This window comes from Sapajus apella, unplaced genomic scaffold, assembly GCF_009761245.1.
Source record: "Sapajus apella isolate SASKATOON/1434 unplaced genomic scaffold, GSC_monkey_1.0 scaffold41, whole genome shotgun sequence".
Classification (NCBI taxonomy): domain Eukaryota; kingdom Metazoa; phylum Chordata; class Mammalia; order Primates; family Cebidae; genus Sapajus; species Sapajus apella.
In genome coordinates this window covers 5,720,240-5,742,888 of record NW_022436981.1, presented here as the reverse complement: position 1 = coordinate 5,742,888, position 22,649 = coordinate 5,720,240, and the positions used below count along the sequence as shown (strand labels likewise).

Genomic DNA, 22,649 nt, shown 5'->3' with positions numbered 1-22,649 from the left:
CCTGTTGCATTGTCTATGGACTCTCTCTTAGAAAATTTTGTTTTACAAGAAAGAGACGGTTTAGTTCTTATCGGTTCAACTTAGTATCACCAAAGACCCTAGTGGGGGCCTAAAAAGGCATCTATTAGAGATCTCCATTAGGCTTTGGAGATACACAAAACACTTAAAACTGTAGGCAAAATTGTGTATATAGGTGCATGAGTGCATTTTCTGGTAAAAAAGAACATAGTTGTTGAGAAATACTCAAAGCATAAAGATCCACTGTACCGGAACTTAAACTTTGTGAAAGCTTACTTCATCACTTTTCAGCTATGTGAACTTGAGCAAATTAACTTAATCTCCCCTTTTCTCAGCTTGCTCCTCTGTAATATGAATGTGGCAGACACTGTGATTTGTCCATTCAATATATATGCTCCCTTTTTCCTTATTAATGAGCTCTATTTTGGGGGTGGGGGAGTAGCAGTGTGCTTGGTTAAAATATGTACCTTTCTACAGATCCGTGTAACTAGGCTTGAGGATATGACCAAATTCTGGCCAATAGGATGTTAGTTGAAGTCACTGGGTGGTGCTTTTGGAAAAGTTACATTTTTCCCAAGGGGAGCAAACTTAGTAGGCATAGGCCTTTGGCCAACTCACCCTTTCCCTCTTTCTAGCTGTAACACAAACGCAATTGCTATTTTGTAAGCATAGGAATGAAAGCCATACGCTAAGAATGGCTGAACCAGAATTAGAGAAGATGTGGTTCTTGATACCTTCCCTGAGCCATTACAAAAGTCCTAGACTGGCTGCCTCCTGATTTATGACATTGTGAGAAAAAATAATAACACTATACCGGATTTTTTTACTTGTAGCCAAATACAGGATTTGGTAATATTGCCTGCCTTATATGATTGCTGTAAAATCACTTAGAATAGTGTCTGGCACATTAAAAAGTTTTAATAAGTGTTAGCCATCGTTACTACTACTACTTCAATTATTACCACTACTATTACTACTCCTTCTAACACTGATATTATTACTACAGTATAGCTTGGAGCATATGCGCCTAGAGGATAAGTATAACAGGAAAAGAAAACTGGAAAACTTAGTATAGATCAACACTGGGAAGGGTTTTAGATGTCAGGTACTGCTGAGTCTGAGTCCCTGGTACCAGCTTGTGAATTTAGTCTGCTTTCAGAGAGGCCTAGAAGACCAACAAGTAGAATTTCTAGCAGACCATTAGCTTTAGAAAAACAATGCTTCACGGAAAAGAATCATCTTAACACCAAAAAAGTCAAGGTGAGATACAAAAGCTTAATCTGAGACGATGCACTGTCGTCAAAAGGACATTGGCTTACTAAACAGCCTTCTAGTTTCACTTTCTCTCCTTGCCTCACTATGGACTTGTATAATGTCATTTATAACTAGGGTTGCCACACAATTTATCATTAATGCCAGGGTATACTGGGGTCTCCGGGGTAACCTGGGACGTATGGTCAGCCTACCCATAGCCCACACAGACTCATAAAGCCTTCTTAAGAGAGATTATGGAGTATAAATTGGTACAATTTATTTAGGACACCAATGGTCATATACATCAAAAGCATTAAAAATGCTCATACCATTAACCCAATTGGTAATGCCACTTCTAGGCCTTTCTCTTGAAGAGATGAGATGTGTCCAGGTATTCATGTAAAAGAATGTTTATCCCAATGTTATTTTTAATAGTGAAAAACTAAAATCCATGTAAATGTCAAACAACAGTAAATTTGTTAATTATAGTAAAAGTGTACGATAGAATATTATAGAGCATGTAAATTCATATTTTGAGGACTATCTAATGATGTGAAAAAAAATGAAATATCAAGTGATAAAATGTCCAAACATGTATATACTATGTTATTTTGAAATAAAAAGCATGCATGCCTATATGTTCATTGCAGCACTATTCACAATAGCAAAGAAATGGAATCAACCCAAATGTCCATTAATAATAGACTGGATAATGAAAATGTGCTACATATACAACATGGAATACTATGCACCCATAAAAAGGAATGAGTTCATGTGCTTTGTAGGGACATGGTTGAAGCTGGAAGCCATTATTCTCAGCAAACTAATGCAGGAACAGAAAACCAAATACTGCATGTTCTCACTTATAAATGGGGACTGCACAATGACAATACATGGACACAGGGAGGGGAAAAACACTTACTGGAGCCTGTCAGTGGGTTGGGGATGAGAAGAGCATTACAAAAAAGAGCTAATGTATGCTGGGCTTAATACCTAGGTGCCACAAACCACCATGCCACACTTAACCTATATAACAAACCTGCACATCCTGCATATACACCTCAGAACTTAAAAAAATTAATTTTTTAAAAAAGAAGAATAAAACCATATGTGTTGCATGTACAGCCAACATCATACTGAGGAAGGAAAAGTTGAAAGCCTTCCCCCCTAAGAACTGGAACAAGACAAAAATGCCCATTTTCACTAGCCCTATAGTACTAGAAGTCCTAGCCAGAGCAATCACACAGGAGAAAGAAAGAAAAGGCATCCAAACTGGAAAAGGGGAAGTCATATTATTTCTGTTTGCTGACAATATGATCTTGTACCTAAAAAAGCCCTACAGACTCCTAGGTTTGATAAATGAATTCAGTAGAGTTTCAAGATGCAAAATCAACATTCAAAAATCAGTAGCCTTTCTATAAGCCAATAATGATCAAGCTGAGAAACAAATTAAGAACTTAAATCTTTTTACAATAGCTAAAAATAAAATAAAACAAAATAAATACCTAGGAACACATTTAACAAAGTAGGTGAAAGATCTGTATGAGGAAAACTATGGCTGGGTGCAGTGGCTCATGCCTATAATCCCAGAACTTTGGGAGCCCAAGGCAGGTGGATCGCCTGAGCTCAGGAATTCGGGACCATCCTGGGCAACATGGTGAAACCCTGTCTCTACAAAAAATACAAAAATTAAAACAAATTTGCAAGAAAAAAAACCAACAACCTCATCAAAAACTTGGCAAAAGATATAAACAGACACTTTTCAAAAGAAGACATTTATGCGGCCAACAAACATATGAAAAAATGCTCATCATCACTGGTCATTAGAGAATGCAAATCAAAACCACATTGAGATACCATTTCATGCCAGTTAGAATGGCGATCATTAAAAAATCTGGAGGCAACAGATGCTGGAGAGGATGTGGAGAAATAGGAACGCTTTTACATTGTTGGTAGGAGTGTAAATTAGTTCAACCATTGTGGAAAACAGTGTGGCGATTCCTCAAGGATCTAGAAATAGAAATACCATTTGACCCAGCAATCCCATTACTGGGTATAACCCAAAGGATTATAAATTGTTCTACTATGAAGACATAAGCACATGTATGTTCATTGTGGCACTGTTTACCATAGCAAAGACTTGGAACCAACCCAAATGCCCATCAAAGATAGACTGGATAAAGAAAGTGTGGCACATATACGCCATAAAATACTATGCAGCCATAAAAAAGGATGAGCTCATGTCCTTTGCAGGGACACGGATGAATTTGGAAACCATCATTCTTAGCAAAGTGACACAAGAACAGAAAACCAAACACCGCATGTTCTTACTCATAAGTGGGTATTGAACAATGAGAACACATGGATACGGGGAGGGGAACATCACACACTGGGGTCTGTTAGGAGGTGGAGGGCTAGGGGAGGGATAGCAGGGGGTGGGGAGATTGGAGAGGGATAACATTAGTAGTAATATCTAATGTAGGTGATGGGTGGATGGAGGGAGCAAACCACCACAGCAAGCGTACACCTATGTAACAATCATGCAAGATCTGCACATGTACCCCAGAACTTAAAGCATAATTTCTAAAAAATTAGCTGGGCATGGTGGCACTTGCCTGTAATTCCATACTCCAGAGGTTGAGATGGAAGGGTTGCTTGAGCCTGGGAGGTCCAGGTGGCATTGAGCCAAGATTGTGCCACTGCACTCCAGCCTAGGTGACAGAGTGAGGGCTGTCAAAACAAAAACAAAAACAAAACAAAAAACTATTAAACACTGATGAAATAAATTGTAGAAAACACAAATAAATGGAAAAAACATCCCATGCTCATGAATTGGGAGAATAAATATTGTTAAAATGATAATACTGTCCAAAGCAATAAGAGATTCATTGCAATTCCTATTAAGATGCCAATATCATTTTTCACAGAGTTAGAAAAACAAACCTAAAACTTATATGGGCTCCCAAAAAGGGGCCCAAATAACCAAAGCAATTTTAAGCAAAAAGAACAAAGCTAGAGACATCACATTATCTGACTTCAAATTATACAAGGCCTTAATAACCAAAACAGCATGGAACTAGTACATAAACACAGAAATAGACCAATGAAACTGAATGGAGAACTCAGAAATAAAGCCATATACCTACAGCCAACTGATCTCCAGCAAAGTCAACAAAAATATGCACTGGAGAAAGGACACTCTATTCAATAAATTGCGCTGGGAAAATTGTATGATCTCATGCAGGAGAATGAAACTGGACCTATATCTCTCACCATATTCAAAAAATTAAGATAGATTAAAGACTTACTAGACCTGAAACTGTAAAAATTCTAGAATAAAACAGGAAAAATTCTTCTGGACCTTGGCCTCCGCAAAGAATTCATGACTAAGATCCCAAAAGCAAATTCAACAAAAACCAAAATAAACAAATATGACTTAATTAAACTAGAAAGCTTTGTACAGCAAAAGAGATATAATCAACAGAGTGAACAGAAAACTTACAGAATGGGAGAAAATAATTGTAAACTGTGCATCTGACAAAGGACTAATATCCAGAAGCCAAATGGAACTCAAACCACACAACAGGAAGAAACCAACCTCATTAAAAAGCAGGCAAAGTCACGAACAGGTATTTTTCAAAACAAGACATAAAATGGCCAAGAAGCATATGAAAAAAATGTTCAGAGTCACTAATCATTAGATACATGCAAATTAAAACCACAATGAGATACCACCATATACCCGTCAGAATGGCTATTATTAAAAAGTCAAAAAATAACAGATGTTGACAAGAGTGTGGAGAAAAAGGAATGTTTATACACTGTTAGTGGAAATGTAAATTAGTACAACTCCTACAGAAAACAGTATAAAGATTTCTCAAAGAACTAAAAATGCAAGTGCCATTCTACCCATTAATCACACTAGGTATCTACCCAAAAGAAAAGAAACTATTATATTTTAAAAAGCTATCTGCACTCATATGTTTATCACAGCACTATTCACAATAGCAAAGATATGGAATCAATCTTAGTGTCCATCATCACATGATTGAATAAAGAAAATAACTGAATAAGAAAAGTATGTGTGTATATGTGTATATATATATACATATACACACACACATATATATGTTATATATGTGTGTGTGTCTGTGTCATGGAATATTATTCAGCCACAAAAAATAGTGAAATCATGTCTTTTGTAAACGTAATGTGAATGGAATTGGAGGCCAATATCCTTAGTGAAATGACTCAGAAACAGAAAGTCAAATAGTGCATCTTCTTACAACTGGCAGCTACTAATGTGTACACATAGACACAGAGAGTGGAACAGACTTTGGAGCCTCTAAAAGCTAGATCAGGGATGAGGAATTACCTAATGAGTACAAGGTGCACTATTCAAGTAATAAGTACCCTAAAAGCCAAGGCTTCACCACTATGCAATGTATCCATATAAGAAAATTGCACTTATACCCCCAATCTATAAAAATAAAAACTTAATTTAAAAAAATTTTTAAAGAAAAATTCTTACGTATCCTTACAGACAATGTAAGAAAAGATGTAAAGAAACAAAAATGTTTATAGTTATCTCTTCTTTGATTAGTGGCTTCTAGGAACATTTTATACTCTGATATTTTCTAAGCTTTCACAACAAAAATATAATTTAAATTAGCAAAAAATGCAAAACAAAACAAAATCCTTCACCAGTCAAAATTCAGTTCAGAAATCTGATTCAACTCTGCATTCCAAGTACAAAGAGTTATAATCTAGTGAATGGGCCTTGCACACCTGTTGGAAGAGCTGGGGGAACAAGAGGAGTTATCCCCAAAATCTCAGCCTGCAGCTCCAAAGCCCAGGGCTTCCCAAGAGCTCACCACAAATCACAGAGCCTTCAAGAAACACCTACTGCTCCTTAGGGAGGGAAAGGAGTAAGAGGGAAACAAAGTCTTGGAAAGATACAGCTATGCTTGAGGGGATCCAAGAAGAACTTGGAAGTAAGTGATTCCCAAGAAGCTGCCCCAGCTCAGCAGCCCCCAGCTCAGGTGTGGTTGGTTCCGAGGAGTCGCCCTGCTAGCTCCATCACTTCTCGGCCTGCAGTTGGCCTGCATGTACCCACAGTTGCACCTGGAGAACAGCCTCTTCTCATTTACCTTTCAACCCATAGGAAAAGGGAATCTAGGATACGTACTTTCTGGCTTTTCATCTGCGATGTGGTTGAAGATCATACAAGGATGTGGCAGTAATGCCATATAGACAACAGACAATGCCAAAAAACAGAAAAAAAAAAAAAAAACCAACAACAAAACTATGAAACAAAACAATAGCAGAACAACTTTAAAGGTGATAATACTATGAGGTTTCTACTTACCTAGAACTTCTCATTTGAAGCACCAGTCTTGGTTGTAACAGAAAGGTATCATCCAGCCAGTCCAGCTATCCATTGGATATAAAATGATATTTAAAGCATTCTTTGTATTGTTTGGTTCTATTTTGTTTTTATCTCCAAGGATTATGAAAATTACGAAGAATTTGTATAGCATGGCACAGTTCCAAGTCTGACCCAGGAACTCCCTGGGCAAGTCACTATTTATTCTGGGGATGATTTTTTAAAACACACCCCCCTAAAAAGTACTTTCTCTCAGTGGTAAGCTGAATCCTTTCTCTGAGGCCTTCCATTACTGCCATAAAGAAGGGAGGAGTGAATACCACAGCATAGGGAAAAGAAGGCTGACATATAGGAACATTTCAATCTGACGGGAAGCAGAGAGCCTGTGGCTGGCAGAATATGCCCCCCCGACCACCACCACCACAGATACATACACATCCTAAGTCCCAGGAATCTGTGAATATGTTACCTTACACGGCAAAAGGGATTTTGCCAATGTGATTAAGAACCTTCAGACAGGTGGGCCCAACGTAATCACAACGGTTTTTAAGAGTGGAGAAGGAGACAGAACCAGGGAGATGTGACTATGCATGAAGGATGGAGGACAGCAGTGTAAGAAGTGCTCAACCCACTACAGGTGGCTTTGAAAGTGGAGAAAGGGAGCCACGAGCTAAGAAATGCCAGCAGTCTAAAGAAGTTGGAAAAGGTAGCTGGGCATGGTGGCTCACACCTGTAAGCCCAGCACTTAGGGAGGCCAAGGCAGGTGGATCATGGGTCAGAAGATTGAGAACATACTAGCTAACATGGTGAAACCCCATCTCTACTAAAAAAATTAAAAATTAAAAAAAAAAAATTAGCCAGGCATGGTGGCACGTGCCTGTAGTCCCAGCTACTCAGGAGGCTGAGAGGCAGGAGAATTGCTTGAACCTGTGGGCGGAGGTTGCAATGAGCTGAGATTGCGCCACTGCCCTGCAGCCTGGCAACAGAGCAAGACTCCATCTCAAAAATAAATAAATAAATAAATAACTGAGAAAAGGCAAGGAAAAGAAATTTTCTCCCTAGAGCTTCCAAAGGAACTCAGCCCTGCCTATGCCTTAATATTAGCCCGGTGAAATTCATGTCAGACTTCTGACAACCAGCGTATAAAATAACACATCTATTGTTTTTGCAACACTAAATTTGTGGTAATCACAGTGGCAATAGAAAACTAATCCAGAGCCCTTCTGGTTCTGAATAGGAGAAGTTCTGGCACAGAGAGCAATAGCAAGGGGTAGGCAAGAGGTGAGATGTCTTCTCAAGTCAATATTTAACTAGGGAGGAAAGGGGCAGAGGAGAGCAAGAGGCTCAGAAACAAGAAGTCTTGCCTCCTCCTGCTCCCTAAAGGATGTATCCACTTCCTGCGCACACAGACACCACACTAAGAACAAACGCAGATCCCTGAGTAAGGAGAAACAGCCCAAGAGAACTTTATGTGAATTGCTACTTATTTTATATATACAGTAATTTATAATTTAGACCAGATGACAGCTGGGCATGGTAGCTCATGCCTGTAATCCCAGCACTTTGGGAGGCCGAGGCAGGCGAATCACTTGAGATCAGGAATTTTTGAGACCAGCCGGGCCAACATGGCAGAACCATGTCTCTACTAAAAATACAAAAATTAGCTGGGCATGGTGGCATATGCCTATAGTCTTGGCTACTCGGGGGGCTGAGGCACAAGAATCGCTTTAGTCGAGAGGCAGAGGTTGTAGTGAGCTGAGTTCGTGGCACTACACTCCAGCCTGGGTGGCAGAGAAAGACTCTTAACTCACACACACACAAATAATAAATAAATAAATAAATAAACCAGATGAGAACGTTGCCTTTGAATGCAATTTTTTTCTTGCCTCAGTAAGAACAAAGGCTCGGATCAAGATAGAATAAACAAACATAAAGGCATTTTTGCATTACACATAACGTTCACAAAAATTCAGTAGACTGAAAATAATATAAATTATTTTATTTCATTGTCTCTCTTTCCCTCCATGGAACTGGTAATAATCTTGGTGAGACTAACAAAACGGTCCCTGTGTGGCACTTAGCTTCGGGAAGTAATCAGATAGGGAAGTAGGGTGGTTGTGTCCCAGTTGGAGGTTGAAGCCCAAAGCCCTCTCTGATTTTATTTGCAGCTGCTACCTGTATTTATGGTTTTCGCAAGACACGTATAAGCTGAGCTTTATTTGACTGCCATCTAGTGGTCATTTAACTTTCTTTTTTCTTTTCTTTTTTTTTTTTGAAAGACCGGGCCTCACTTCGTTGCCCAGGCTGGAATGCAGTGGCATGATCTCCGGTCTCAACCTCCTGGGCTCAAGTGATCCTCCTGCCTCAGCCTCCCAAGTAGGTGAGACTGCAGGCGCATACCACCATGCCCAATTAGGTTTTGTTTTTGTTTTTAGTAGAAACAAGGTCTCCCTATGTTGCCCAACCTGGGTTCTAAGCTCCAGCAATCCTCCCACCTCAGCCTCCTGAAGTACTGGGATTTCAGGCATGAGCAACTGTGCCCAGCCCATTTAATTTCTTTATGGAAGCTCAGTAGGGTAGTTTCTTGTGTTTTTGCTGAAAAGCCGTGAAAACCATTTAAGTTTGCAAAAATGTACACTAAGAAATGAAGAATGTTTCCTAAAATCTTGTGTGACCACATTACAGAGGAATCAAAAAACTATGAGATCACTGAAAATAGACTTTACATTTAGTCACTTACTGATGGAAGAAAAAACTGATAGACTTAATATAGAGGATCACAAAAAGTGAATGTAAGACTAGACTAGAAGAAATTCAGATTCCCCATGCAGGCTCCTTCTTTCCTATATATATTCTATGCAGAGAAGCAATAAAGCTTATGAACAAAAGCACAGGCTTCAAAACTCGGTTTCTTGAGCTGAGTTCAGCTCCAGCCCTTATTAGCTCCGTGGGGTTGGCCAAGTTGCTTAACCTTCCTTAGCCCCTTTCCTCATCTGTGGACTATAACACCACCTAGCACATAGGATTGTTGAGATGATGAGACAGGATAGACAGCCAAATTAGATAGCAATTACTTGGAATAGCACTTGGTACGGGTATGTGGTAAGCACAAAATAAACATTAGTTATGAGTGTTTGATGCCATGCCTATTTTTAAAGGCAAGTTTACCATAAAATGTAGGGTAATTAAACTGACCAGCTAAAGTCCAGTATATAAAATGTTAAATACATTTTAAGAGCCCTGGAAGAATGTCTATTTTATAGCAAACGGCATGAGAGTGGTTAGTCTTGAGGAGATATTATACTTGAAAAGGAAGGAAGAAAAGGTAGGGCACAGTAAAGACAAGGGATAAATACCTCCTTTTCATCACTTATTCATCCATTAAACATTCACTGATTGTCCACTATATGCTAAAGACCATACCAGATCGTCTTAAGTCAGCGGTTCTCAAAGCGTGGTCCACAGGTCAAAACCACTTTTATGATAATACAAAGATGCTTTTCTCAATGTGTTGAGATTTGCCCTGCTGGTGTAAACACAATGGTGACTGGAACTGTTGGGCATGCATCAAGACAGCGGTACCAATTTGTCACTGTGTTCTTCACCACCATACCCAGTACGGGAAATCCCTTCCTTTTATCAATGTGAACATTTTCTTTTTCTAATATCATATAATCCGTTAAGACTGATAAATTTCCGGATAAATTTCTGAAATCTTTACATGTGAGACTGGTTTATGATGATCAGGTTTAGATATTAAAGGTATGCTGGATTCATAAAAGAAATTGGGAGGAAGACCTGGAAGGCTGCCTGAGGCGTGAGTCTGACCGTGCGCGATAGCGTAAGCCTCGGCGACGGGCGCCTGCGAGAGGCGATGGCGGCGATGGCACCTGCGGAAGGCTCCTCGGCCCGGCGGGCTTGACTCTGGCCCGGAGCTTCTCCAACTACCGAGCCCCAGGCGTTGGGCCTCAGCCCGGCCTGGCGGCTGACGGGCTTCTCCCGCATGAAGGGCTGAGGCTGCAAGGCCCAGCAGGAGACGCTGCTCAAACTCCCGGCGTGACTGACGCGGCCGGACGTGCGGCCCCTACTGGGCGGGGCCTGGTGGGCGGTCAGGAAGAGGCGTCCCAGGAAACCGGAGCGGGCCCCAGCCCCACTTTTCCAACCGTGGGCATCGGGATGGACTCCTGCGTCATTCCCCTGAGGCATGGGGGCCTGTCGCTAGTGCAGACCACGGACTTCTTTTACCCCTTGGTGGAAGATCCCTACGTGATGGGTGCATAGCTTGTGCCAACGTGCTGAGTGACCTCTACGCCATGGGCCTTACTGAGTGTGACCACATGTTGATGTTACTCAGTGTCAGCCAGAGTATGAGAGAGGAGGAACGCGAAAAGGTAATGCCACTCACAGTCAAAGGCTTTCGGGATGCGACTGAAGAAGGGACTGCAGTGGCAGGTGGGCAAACGGTGCTCAACCCTTGGATTATAATCGGTGGAGTTGGCACTGTGGTATGCCAGCCAAATGAAGTCATAATGCCCGACAGGGCGGTGACTGGGGATGTGCTGGTGTTAACCAAACCGTTAGGAACCCAGGTTGCTTTCAATGCCCACCAATGGCTGGATAATCCTGAAAGATGGAATAAAGATGGCGGTCTCCAGAGAAGAGTGGAGCTGGCGTATCAGGAAGCCATGTTCAGTATGACTACCCTCAACAGAACTGCTGCAGGTTTAATGCACACATTTAATGCCCATGCCGCCACAGACATCACAGGCTTCGGCATTCTAGGACACTCCCAGAACCTTGCGAAACAACAAAGAAACGAAGTGTCCTTTGTTATTCACAATCTGCCAATAATTGCCAAAATGGTTGCCTTCAGCAAGGCCAGTGGACGGTTTGGGCTTCTACAAGGAACCTCAGCTGAAACCTCTGGGGGATTACTGATTTGTCTGCCCAGAGAACAGGCGGCCCGCTTTTGTTCAGAAATCAAATCCTCCAAGTACGGAGAGAGTCACCAAGCGTGGATCGTTGGCATTGTGGAAAAGGGAACCCGAACGGCCCGGATCGTTGACAAGCCGCGAGTTATTCCTACCTCGTGGGGCCACAGCTGCTGCTGTTGCTCCTGACAATTCAAATGCCTCCTCTGAGCCTTGCTCGTGAGATGAAAGAACAGAAGTTGTTTGGACCCTAGAGCTGTTGTACACAATCACAGATGGTTCTCAAGAGTTGATTTTAAGAAATTTCCAGTTTTCTTCTGCTGCTATCTTTGTCCCAGAAGGATACCCGCCTAGTAGACTTTAAAGCAACAAAGATCATGAGAGACAAAGAGGGACATTACATAATGGTAAAAGGATCAATGCAACAAGAAGAGCTAACGATCCTAAATATATACACACCCAATACAGGAGCACCCAGATATATAAGGCAAGTTCTTAATGACTTACAAAGAGACTTGGACTCCCACACAATAATAGTGGGAGACTTTAACACCCCATTGTCAACATTAGACAGATCAACCAGACAGAAAATTAACAAGGATATCCAGCACTTGAACTCAGACCTGGACCAAGCAAACTTAATAGACATTTACAGAACTCTCCACCCCAAATCCATAGAATATACATTCTTCTCAGCACCACATCACACTTACTCTAAAATTAACCACATAATTGGGAGTAAATCACTCCTCAGCAAATGCAGAAGAATGGAAATTGTAACAAACAGTCTCTCAGACCACAGTGCAATCAAGTTAGAACTCAGAATTCAAAAACTAACCCAGAACCGCACAGCTTCATGGAAACTACTATAAGGACACGTGCACACGAATGTTCATTGCAGCACTGTTTACAATAGCAAAGACCTGGAACCAACCCAAATGCCCATCGACAATAGACTGGATAGGGAAAATGTGGCACATATACACCATGGAATATTATGCAGCCATCAAAAACGATGAGTTTGGGTCCTTTGTAGGGACATGGATGAACGTGGAAACCATCATTCTCAGCAAACTGACAGAAGAGCAGAAGATCAAACACCGCATGTTCTCACTCATAGGCGGGTGTTGAACAATGAGAACACATGGACACAGGGAGGGGAGCACTACACACTGGGGTCAGTTGGGGGGAAATAGGGGAGGGAGCTGGGGAGGGATAGCAAGGGGAGAAATGCCAGATGTAGGTGATGGGGAGGAAGGCAGCAAATCACACTGCCACGTGTGTACCTATGCAACAATTTTGCATGTTCTTCACATGTACCCCAAAACCTAAAATGCAATAAAATAAATGGGAAAAAAAAAATTTCCAAAGAAGGCTGCCTGCATAGTGGTTCCAACTGCCCTTTCTAGGTGATTGGAATCAGCCCATCAAAAGCAGCCTTTATGTACATTCCGAGGCCAGAGTAATATTTTGAACTTTGTGGGGGATGTTTGTTCATCACTTGGGTAGAGGAGGAGCAGAAATATCTCTGTTTTCTCTTTCCAAAGTAAGATGAGGCTATTCCAGGTTGAGGGATTTTTCTTTGCACTGGGTTAATTTCTGCACAGTGATTGAGATGATTTATTAAAACCACACACACACAAATTGCAAAATGAAAAAATTTAGGTCAGAAGCAAATGAGTTTTGGACCAATACTGTTGATAAATCTAAATTGTTAAGAGAGATCTTATAATGCAACCTCAAATTCTTTATTAGACTTTACTGAGTACTGGCTCTTTCCTGCTCTGAACAAGAATTGAGCAGCTTGTCATGACTGGGAAAGGAGGACCTGCAACCATCTGGCTTGGTCTCTGTTAATGACGTCTCTCCCTCTAAACCCCATTAAGGACTAGGAGAGGCAGAGCAAGCCTCAGAGCCCCGGCCTTGGTAGTTATTAAGATGTTAAGTCGTTTGCTGCAAATTTCTGGTGCTCAATAAAGAGTAATTTCTTCCTAAATAAAAATAATAATTGGGTGGTTTTCCATCTTTTTCCATAGCTTTGAGTAGCTTAAAGATAAAACACAGCTATTATCTGGCCTTTCTTCCTTTCTCAGTGATAGAGCCTTACATTTCAAATTTACTGTGGTGTGACTAGTCAATTAAAAATTTCAACTTCTTGAGTCAATATTCATTCTTTAAAGTACTGTAAGTTAACAGACATGCCTTGGTGTTACATGTCATGTCATTTTTTCCCTCCTGGGACATAAGGATTTTAAGCAAGCTTTTCTTCTGGACTTTTTTCTGTTATACAAAACACAAACATCCATAAAGATACTTGTGTTTGAATAGTCACCTTTCCATGGTGTCAGTTACTTGCTGAATAGCACAGGAAGGAGGAAGAGCTACAATTTCAGCATGTTATCAAAAATATTCTCTAATTAAATCTGTCTTCCCTAAAAGCATGTCTCCCTCCCCTTGGTTTGCAGCCTTCAAATTATTAGAGCTTACAGTTAGTGAGGCTTCTCTTTCAGTTTCTAATTTCCCAGCTGGTCTTCTGTAGAGGATTTGAGCCTACAATGATCAGATGGGCCTTTTACAGAAATCTGTATCTGGCACAAAGTCTGAAACATTTGTATCAGATTTCAGGCTGCTCCCTCAAAGCATTTGGGAGGTATTTTTACTATTATAAATTGTGGCTTCCTTATTTCATCTGAAAGGCAATGTTTTTATCTTAAATCTGCTTTTTAATCTATTAATGATAAATCCATTCTTCATTGTACTGTTTTTAGTGAGTTTCAAGGGAGGAAAAGACAGTAAAAGTGTCTTCACTTTGTCACATCAAGTTATTTGCATTCTGTTCAGGAATATTTCTAAAAATCCACTCTATGGATTGTCATCTAACGATGACATGATTTTATTAAAGAATTGTTACTCGCTGGGCATGGTAGCTAATGCCTGTAATCTCAGCACTTTGGGAGGCCAAGGAGGGCAGACTGCTTGAGCTCAGGAGTTCAAGACCAAGATGGGCAACATGGTAAAACTCGGTCTCTACAAGAAAATACAAAAATTAGGTGGGGGCGTGGTGGTATGCACCTGTAGTCCTAGTTACTCAGGAGGCTGACGCAGGAGGATCGCTGGAGCCCAGGAGATGGAGGTTGTAGTGAGCCAAGATCATACCACTGCACTCTGGCCTGGGTAATAGAGTGAGACCCTGTCTCGAAAAAACAAAAAAAAGTTACTCAATGCGCTTAAAATGTAAATTATACTCTGAGTAACTTTATTCACACACTTTTAAAGGAACCGAAATGTAGTCAGTAAGAAATACTTGGAACCTAATAGGAAATAATACCATCCAATAGTTGCAAAATAGCCATACCTTTCATGACAGAAAAATTACTGGCTCTATACAAAAAATAGATGCCTATTTGTGACTTTATTTTCTTTACACGGAACAAGCAGATTCACAAAAATGGTGTTAGTGGTAAAAGAAATGCAATAACAGGATTTGGAAAAAAAAAAATTTTTTTTAACACCCAGACCCAGTCTCTCTTGAATCTTGAGAAGTAATAGAGCCTAATAAATCCAGGTGAGTTAAACTGCTATCTGCTTTTATTTCCTAGAACTGTGCTAAATCTGCAAATTGTATTTTCAGACAAAACCTTCTACATTCTTCAAACACAAATTCCATAGTCCAAAACTTTATCATTATGTGCCTCCAAAGTTTTTTTTTTTTTTTTTTTTGAGATGCAGTCTCACTCTGTCACCCTGGCTGGAGTGCAGTGGCACAATCTTGGCTCACTATAACCTCCACCCCCTGGGTTTAAGCGATTCTCTTGCCTCAGCCTCCGGAGTAGCTAGGACTACAGGCACACACGCCGCCATGCTGGGCTAATTTTTGTATTTTAGTAGAGATGGGGTTTCACTGTGTCTGCCGGCCTCAGCCTCCCAAAGTGCTAGGATTACAGGCATGAGCCACGATGCCTGGCAGAAATTTTTTAAATAACATTTTTAAAAACTTATCTGACACACCAATTTTCCACATTGCTTTATAGTAGTGTCCTATTCCTACTGTTTCAGATCTTCCAGCACACTACTAGAGTCTCTAAAGCAATATATGTGACCTATGTTGAGCAAAAGTATATGGGCTTTAATGTTCGCCTGATTTCATCTTGTTTTCTGTATGTATCAGGACTTTTTCGGTTGTGAGTTAAGAAAGCCAACAAGCTTATGAGCAAGTTTCTGCTTAAAGAACCAAGCAATAGGTAGTTGAGACGCAGGAACAGCTATAATTAGCTTCAAAGTCCTTCCACTTTCTGTTTCCATCTATTTACGCTCTACTAAATTTCGTTTTTCACGACAGCTTTTTTCAGATGACAGAAAAATACAACTGTGGAGAGCTCCCACGCTGAGATTAGCTCTTTTTGTTTCCAATTTTTTAAATTTCATTCTCTGATTAACTCAGTAACTCAATTTGAGCCAAGTACGCTCTCAAGAGGTAATTCCTAGGTGGTCAAGGAGGTAGAATCTGTAAGATGATAGTAGCTCCCCTATGAACAATATAATAAGAACACCTTCCCAAAGAAAGAGATACTATATTGTATTCAAAAACGGGGAAAGGACATACAAAGTCTCCTTTTTCTTAATCTTTTTTTTCATGAATTGGAAGACTTAATATTATTAAAATGTCCATACTACCCAAAGTAATATACATATTTAACACAATTCCTATCAAAATACCAACGACATTCTTTACAGAAATAGAAAAACAATCCTAAAATTGATATGGAACCACAAAAGACTCCAAATGGCCAAAGCAATTTTAAGCAAAAAGAATACAGCTGTAAGTATCACAATACCTATTTTTTTGTTTGTTTTTTGAGATGGAGTCTCACTTTGTCACCCAGACTGGAGTGCAGTGGCGCAATCTCATTTATATCACATCCGTCATTGCAAAATGCTCTTTAAAAAGGTAAAACAGTAGCCTCCATTTTAAAAATAAATAAATAAAAACTACTCTATGCCAAGCACTCTACAAGGCCCTTTAGATAAACTATTTCAAATTTTCCCCATAATCCTGTATAGCAGAAATTATTATCTCAGTTTCAGATTAAAAACCAGACTCAGAAAAGTTCCGTAAAAGTCATACAGGTCTAGAACTTTTAATGCTTTCAGTTTGCTATTTATTCTTGTATTTGGAAATTCAAATAATATAAAACAATTTTCATCATACTCTGCAATACACAAATGCTAAATAAAGTTAATGAAAAATAACCAGAAAAGACTGACACAACTGGCAATAAAATTCTTTATTATTAAGTTTTCTTTTTGAGAGAGAAGCATGCTTTTTATACAGCACCTGTAAACAAGTCAGTGAAGTATACTATTTTGAGTTTCTCCATTTCATTTTTTTTTTTTTTTTGGGGGGGGGGGGGGGGGGGGGGGGCGGGCTGGGAATGTTAGGTTACCACAACATCAACTGTATTACATAATAGTTACTGAAAGCAAGTCAGGGTAAAATTTTATAGCTAAAAATATTCATAGCAGCAATTTTTAAAAGATGATTTTATTAAATCAATCATTGCACTTGGTCATTTTATTGCTACAACAAAACAAGGCCATTACATTATAATACTTTTCATTTCTGATTTAACTGATTGTCTCATTCTGTTCATACATTTCAAGTTTAAATGCAAGCATAAAATGTTTATCAACAAATCTAGAGAGCACTTGGATTATTTTTTATTTCTGTGATCACAGTAAGGAGCATAAAAAAAAAAGAGTATCTTCTTTTACACAAGGCCTGTTCTCTCTTTACATCTTCAGACTTAAGTTCTGTAGAGGGTAATAGCTTTATATTAAGACAGAAGCTTAGTGGTCACACACAAAAAATAACACTGAAATACAATTAGGAAATTAATGATATTGTGTCTCAAAGAATACCTTAACTATACATTCATTAATAATTTGGCAATGACAGATTCCATGCTGTTCAACTTTCATGTTTTATACTCACATGTAAGGGAAAAAAAATTCATGATTTACCCCAAGTAAAGGTTATTATTCTTACATATCATTTTGTGATATGAACTCTAATAATAGAAATTAATAAAACTTCCCATACCAACAGCAAGGAGTAAATTGCTAGAATAAAGGAATCATTTTTCCCATGAGGCCTGAGTTTGTTTGGTTCTGTTTACTACTTGATAAATAAGAGTATTTCAGTTACTTTTCTATGCTGACTGAGTAGTACACAAGCAAAAACTTTAAATGCATTTCAGTGCCCATGAGCATCTTGATTTTAAGTACTAATGAGAAAATGACCAAGAAAAACTTATTTAAGAGCAGCCTGAAATCTGTTGGAACCTTCCTTCACCCCATTATTAGGGTAACCAGGGATCACTTCAATAGATTTTCAGGTGAGAAAGCTGGAGGATAATTTCTAGCATTACAATGTTTTTATTTTTACCTAAGGTCTGTCATTAAAAGAAAATAAAATAAAATTTAATACGGAGGAAATAATTCATTTGACTAGTCATTTAATCCTATTCTATTTAACAAAAGAGGGAACAAGTTTGCTCAGTAGTGACTTCATTAGAAGAGCCCAAACATTTTAAAGATTTCTAACGTATATTCTTAATATATAATTAGCGTTCCCCAAAAGCCCTAACATAAACTGTAAATTAAACATTAAGTTGTTTAACTGGCATTTCTGTTATTTTCTACTTCAGTTCTCTTTATTTGAAACATGACCAAATTTCATTTACATATATTTCTGTATTATGATATTAAAATGTAAAGAAAAAATATTGGTTTAGTGGTTTAAAACTAAAAAACTGAAGCATGATAACTGGTACTCAAAAATCTGACACTCATTTGCTATATGATAAAGCATAAAGCCTAATTTTTTACAAATAAAAAATTTTAAATTTTAAAAATTTAAATAAATCCACTTATGTTTTCAGATGTTACCTACAAACAGAACATTTTAAAGCATTCAACTGTTCATAAGTAACTCTGAAGAAACGACTAATTCATTCATTCTGTGAAAATGTATTTTAAATATGTTCAACTATATTTGGTTTTAAATAAGCTGTAATGTTATATTTTATGACATACTAACATTCTTTATAAAGTTTGTACCTAAATAATAGTTCGAAATATCTCCACAAGTTAGTTTGGTCTATTAGGTAAATTAAACATCATAAAACCTGAGTATTTAAAAGATAACTTGTCAAAATAGGAAAGCTCACACTGAAGTTCTGAAAAGCTTTGGGTTTTATTTTCCTAATATTATCATTATTAAAAGTCACAAGGAGGAGCATGAAGAACTAAGTCACAAGTTAATGAGAAATATTTGAGACTGTAAAATAAGCAGAAAAGTACGGCAATAAGGCTAGTGTTTATATATTTTGTATGTGCTGTAGTTTCTAGGCACAAGTTAAGGGTTAAATTAACAGTTTTAGATTCTTCAGAGCTAATGAATTTAAAATACAGCTCATATTTCCCCCCAAATGGTTAAAAATCCAACATGTTTTAACTAAGTTCCTTTTATGACTCCTATAGTGCAAGCAACATAAAATATTCTAAAAGCTGATGAAATTCTCTTGATTATTCATTAGTTCTTACTATATGCATGGGTGAGTAATCTGGCTTATGTAGCTAGGAAAGTCCTATTTCATCACCCAAAATATAAACAGCAGACAAATAGGCACAACAATGTAACCTTGGGTAAGAGGATAAAAGTAAAAATATATACACACACACATACACACACAGTTTATATCCCTTATGCATTATGGAAAAAGTAGTGACTATAGTTACTAAAAAGCTAATTTGTCCCTCTCAAATAGTATATCTTACAGATTACTTGTAAATATATCACCATATTTATAGTATAGATCTCTTTAAAAATAATACAAGTTTCAATTAAAAAAACTACTGTTAACATTTCTTATTTATACATATTCAGTAGTATTTTCCAGCAAACAATTTTTTAAAAAGTGTTTGCAATCCCAGCACAGTAAGAAATAAGGCCTCTTTTTCTTCATATTGGCAAAACAAAATATATATATATATATATATATATATAAAATTCACCCCTCACTCTACTTTTCTATAGATATTATACTTCATATACTCATATTTATCACAACACCAGCATTCACAATTTTTAAGTAACAAGTCAGTTGAAGTTCATAGTGTTGCTTCCGAATCCCTGGAACATTATGAAAACCAGGTCCACACCACCTCAAGAAGACAGGACAGCTTTTTTCAGCTTCTCTATTTCTATCTAAAACACAAAACATAAATTGAGGAATACATAAAATTTCCTTTAGTAGTTTATTTTATTCTATGTCATTAAGATTGATCATACTTTCAAGCCTTCAGATTTTTATTTCCAGATCTAAAATCCAATTTCCCATGGTATAATATTACTGAATAAAGTTTCAACAGTACAGTGCGAGTTGCTAAATGGCAGTTACAATTTTAAAAAAAAAGCAATTATAGCCCTTTCAGCCAGAACAATGTTATGTGAGCATTTAAAATTAAAGCCATAAATAAATCAGTCAGTCCTACAAAGAACAAAATAATCTTAGAAACCAAATTGAGAAACGTACATGTATCTGTAATTAAACAAAGGGTACATTAAACAACAGTAAAAGGAATAAAGAAGAGACCTGTTTAGTGTCATGTTTTTCACTAATTATATATGTAATTATTGCTAAATCACTTGACTTGGTTTCAATTTACTTATCTGTAACTGGTATATACTACATTAAATATCTTAAAGCCCAAGAATATATCTAAGATTCAGTCAAGGTGATTAATATATTTCCACCTTTAAGCAGAAGGCATTCTTCACTTAACAGAAATTTATAATTTAAGGAATTTATGAAGAAGGAAATCAGTTCATTAAGTCTGCACAACAACTACACAGAATTATTCAGTATTGACATATTCAAATGGCTAAGTTGAGGCTCAAAGACATTAAACAGGATGCCAATGTTCCATACTAACAAGTAACACAGGACTTATCCTGGTAAGATTTAGGGCTTTCAAGCCCAGTTTTTATACTGATTTATCTTGCCAATATTCTGATCATCTTTAACCTTTCACTGTATGAGGAAATACATAGATCTTGCCTTATCCTAATGGCATCACCTTCCTCAAGAGTGCAAATAAACAATACATGCTTTGGCTAGCTTCTGACAAATAGTACATTATTAAATGATTAGGACTTTGCAACAGTCAAAAAGTATAATTTTTATATGTTCACAATCTCCTGAAGGATTATAACCATTCAAGAACAGTTTATTAATTTCTGGATCTTCCCTGATATGATTCTCTTAATATTATGATGATTAGCTAAATGTGTGAGCAACACTGGACTAAAACAATCTTCTGGCTTCGCTTTGGATTGAGACAATACCCTTCATTGTTAACCTGATCTGTTATTATAGTCTTTACTCCAAAGATACAGAAAGCAGTAAGAAAATCAAATTGATAGAAAAGGGAGTAGAGTGTGTGAAGGCTACCTCACAATCAGTAATACTCCTTGTAATGGAGTACATGAACGATCAGTAATACTTGTAAATTGCTATTTGTGACATACATTTAGTTATCACTGGACAGGGATCATCATGGCGGATGGGAGGCAGGACTAGATTACAACTCCAGACAGAACAGCGTGCAGACGCTCGCATGGTGAATTTTAGCTCCAGATCCACTGCAAGAACAAACCTGCAATCCCGAGAGGAAGTGGACTGCTCTTGCAGGACCTGGGAAACACCCCAAATACTGTGAGTGCCTCAACTGCGGATGTGGGAAAGGGAGACCCTCCTCTCCCAAACACCCCCCCACCCCGCACTGGAGAAACTGAAGGTTTGTTTGCAGAAATTTCCGACTTTACCTGGAACTGACTCAATTTAGAGTGTCAAGCAAAATACAGGGGTAAAGGAAACAGCACAGAAAGGCCCTGGGAGCTTTCTGGGTCCCCAAGAAGGTCATTCCCCACTGGCATCACAGGAATCCATCAGGAGGGCGGCCAGAGGATCCGGGGGTAAAACTCCACAGGGAGAAGAAAATGTCAGTTGAACTTTAAAGACAAAGGGCACATTAATCTTGGGAGTTCTATGTTCTATGGCCCCACCCACTGCTGGTCCCTCTCCATACTACTACAGCTGATGCTTTCTGGAAAAACGTCACATTCTGGCAGGCCAACCAGCACAAGCACAGAGCATTAAACCACCAAGGCTAAGAACCCTCATGTAACAATTTGAATAAGGCAAGAAGTCTCCTGGCCACAACTCTGGGTAGGGGGGTGGGGGCACAAATCTGTGTGCTGACTCCACAGGCGAGGGAAGAACCAAGCCCTTTTCTTTCGCAACGAGGACGTGAGTAGCCTGGGGCAAGTTTTCAAGCCCAACTCACCCATCGCCTGTAAACAGACTTGGGGCTGACAGGGGAGGCACAGTGGGAGTGAGACTGGCCCTTCAGTTTGCGCGGGAGCTGGGTGAGGCCTGTGTCTGCCAGCTTCCCCACCTCCCTGACAAACTGCATGATTCAGCAGAGGCAGCCAAAATCCTCCTAGGTACACAAGTCCAGTGACCTGGGAATCTCACCTTCATCACCCACAGCAGCCACAGCAAGACCTACCCAAGAACAGTGTGAACTCAGACATGCCTAGCCCTGCCCCCACCTGATGGTCCTTCCCTATCCACCCTGGTAGCAGAAGACAAAGGGCATGTAATCTTGGGAGTTCTACCTTCTACGGCCCCACCCACTGCTGGTCCCTCTCCATACTACTACAGCTGATGCCTTCTGGAAAATGTCACCTCCTGGCAGGAGGCCAACCAGCACTAAAATAGAGCATTAAACCACCAAAGTTAAGAGCCCTTATGGAGTCCACTGCAGCCCCCTGCCCACCACCTCCACCAGAACAGGTACTGGTATCCATGGCTGAGATTGCCACAGACAGTTCACATCACAGGACTCTCTGCAGACACGCCCCAGTATCAGCCCGGAGCCTGGTAGAGTCGCTGGGTGGCTAGACCCAGAAAAGAGACAACCATCACTGCAGT

At 39.1% G+C, this 22,649-nt stretch overlaps 1 protein-coding gene and 1 pseudogene across 6 annotated transcripts in view; one reads left to right on the top strand and one right to left on the bottom strand.

The window, feature by feature from the left end:
* Window positions 1–10,504: 10,504 nt before the first annotated feature.
* On the top strand, window positions 10,505–13,379 carry LOC116565798 (annotated as a pseudogene). Its single transcript, XR_004275590.1, has 2 exons — window positions 10,505–11,898; window positions 12,961–13,379. The product of XR_004275590.1 is annotated as a selenide, water dikinase 2-like (transcript).
* A 3,476-nt stretch (window positions 13,380–16,855) lies between these two features.
* CD2AP (CD2 associated protein) overlaps window positions 16,856–22,649 on the bottom strand; it is a 153,028-nt gene continuing 147,234 nt past the window's right edge. For all 5 annotated transcript variants that reach the window (XM_032299633.1, XM_032299634.1, XM_032299630.1 and 2 more), the window contains one exon: window positions 16,856–19,858. In XM_032299633.1, the coding sequence (XP_032155524.1) occupies window positions 19,817–19,858 (42 nt within the window). In that variant the 3' untranslated portion in view covers window positions 16,856–19,816. The remainder of the gene's footprint in view (window positions 19,859–22,649) is intronic.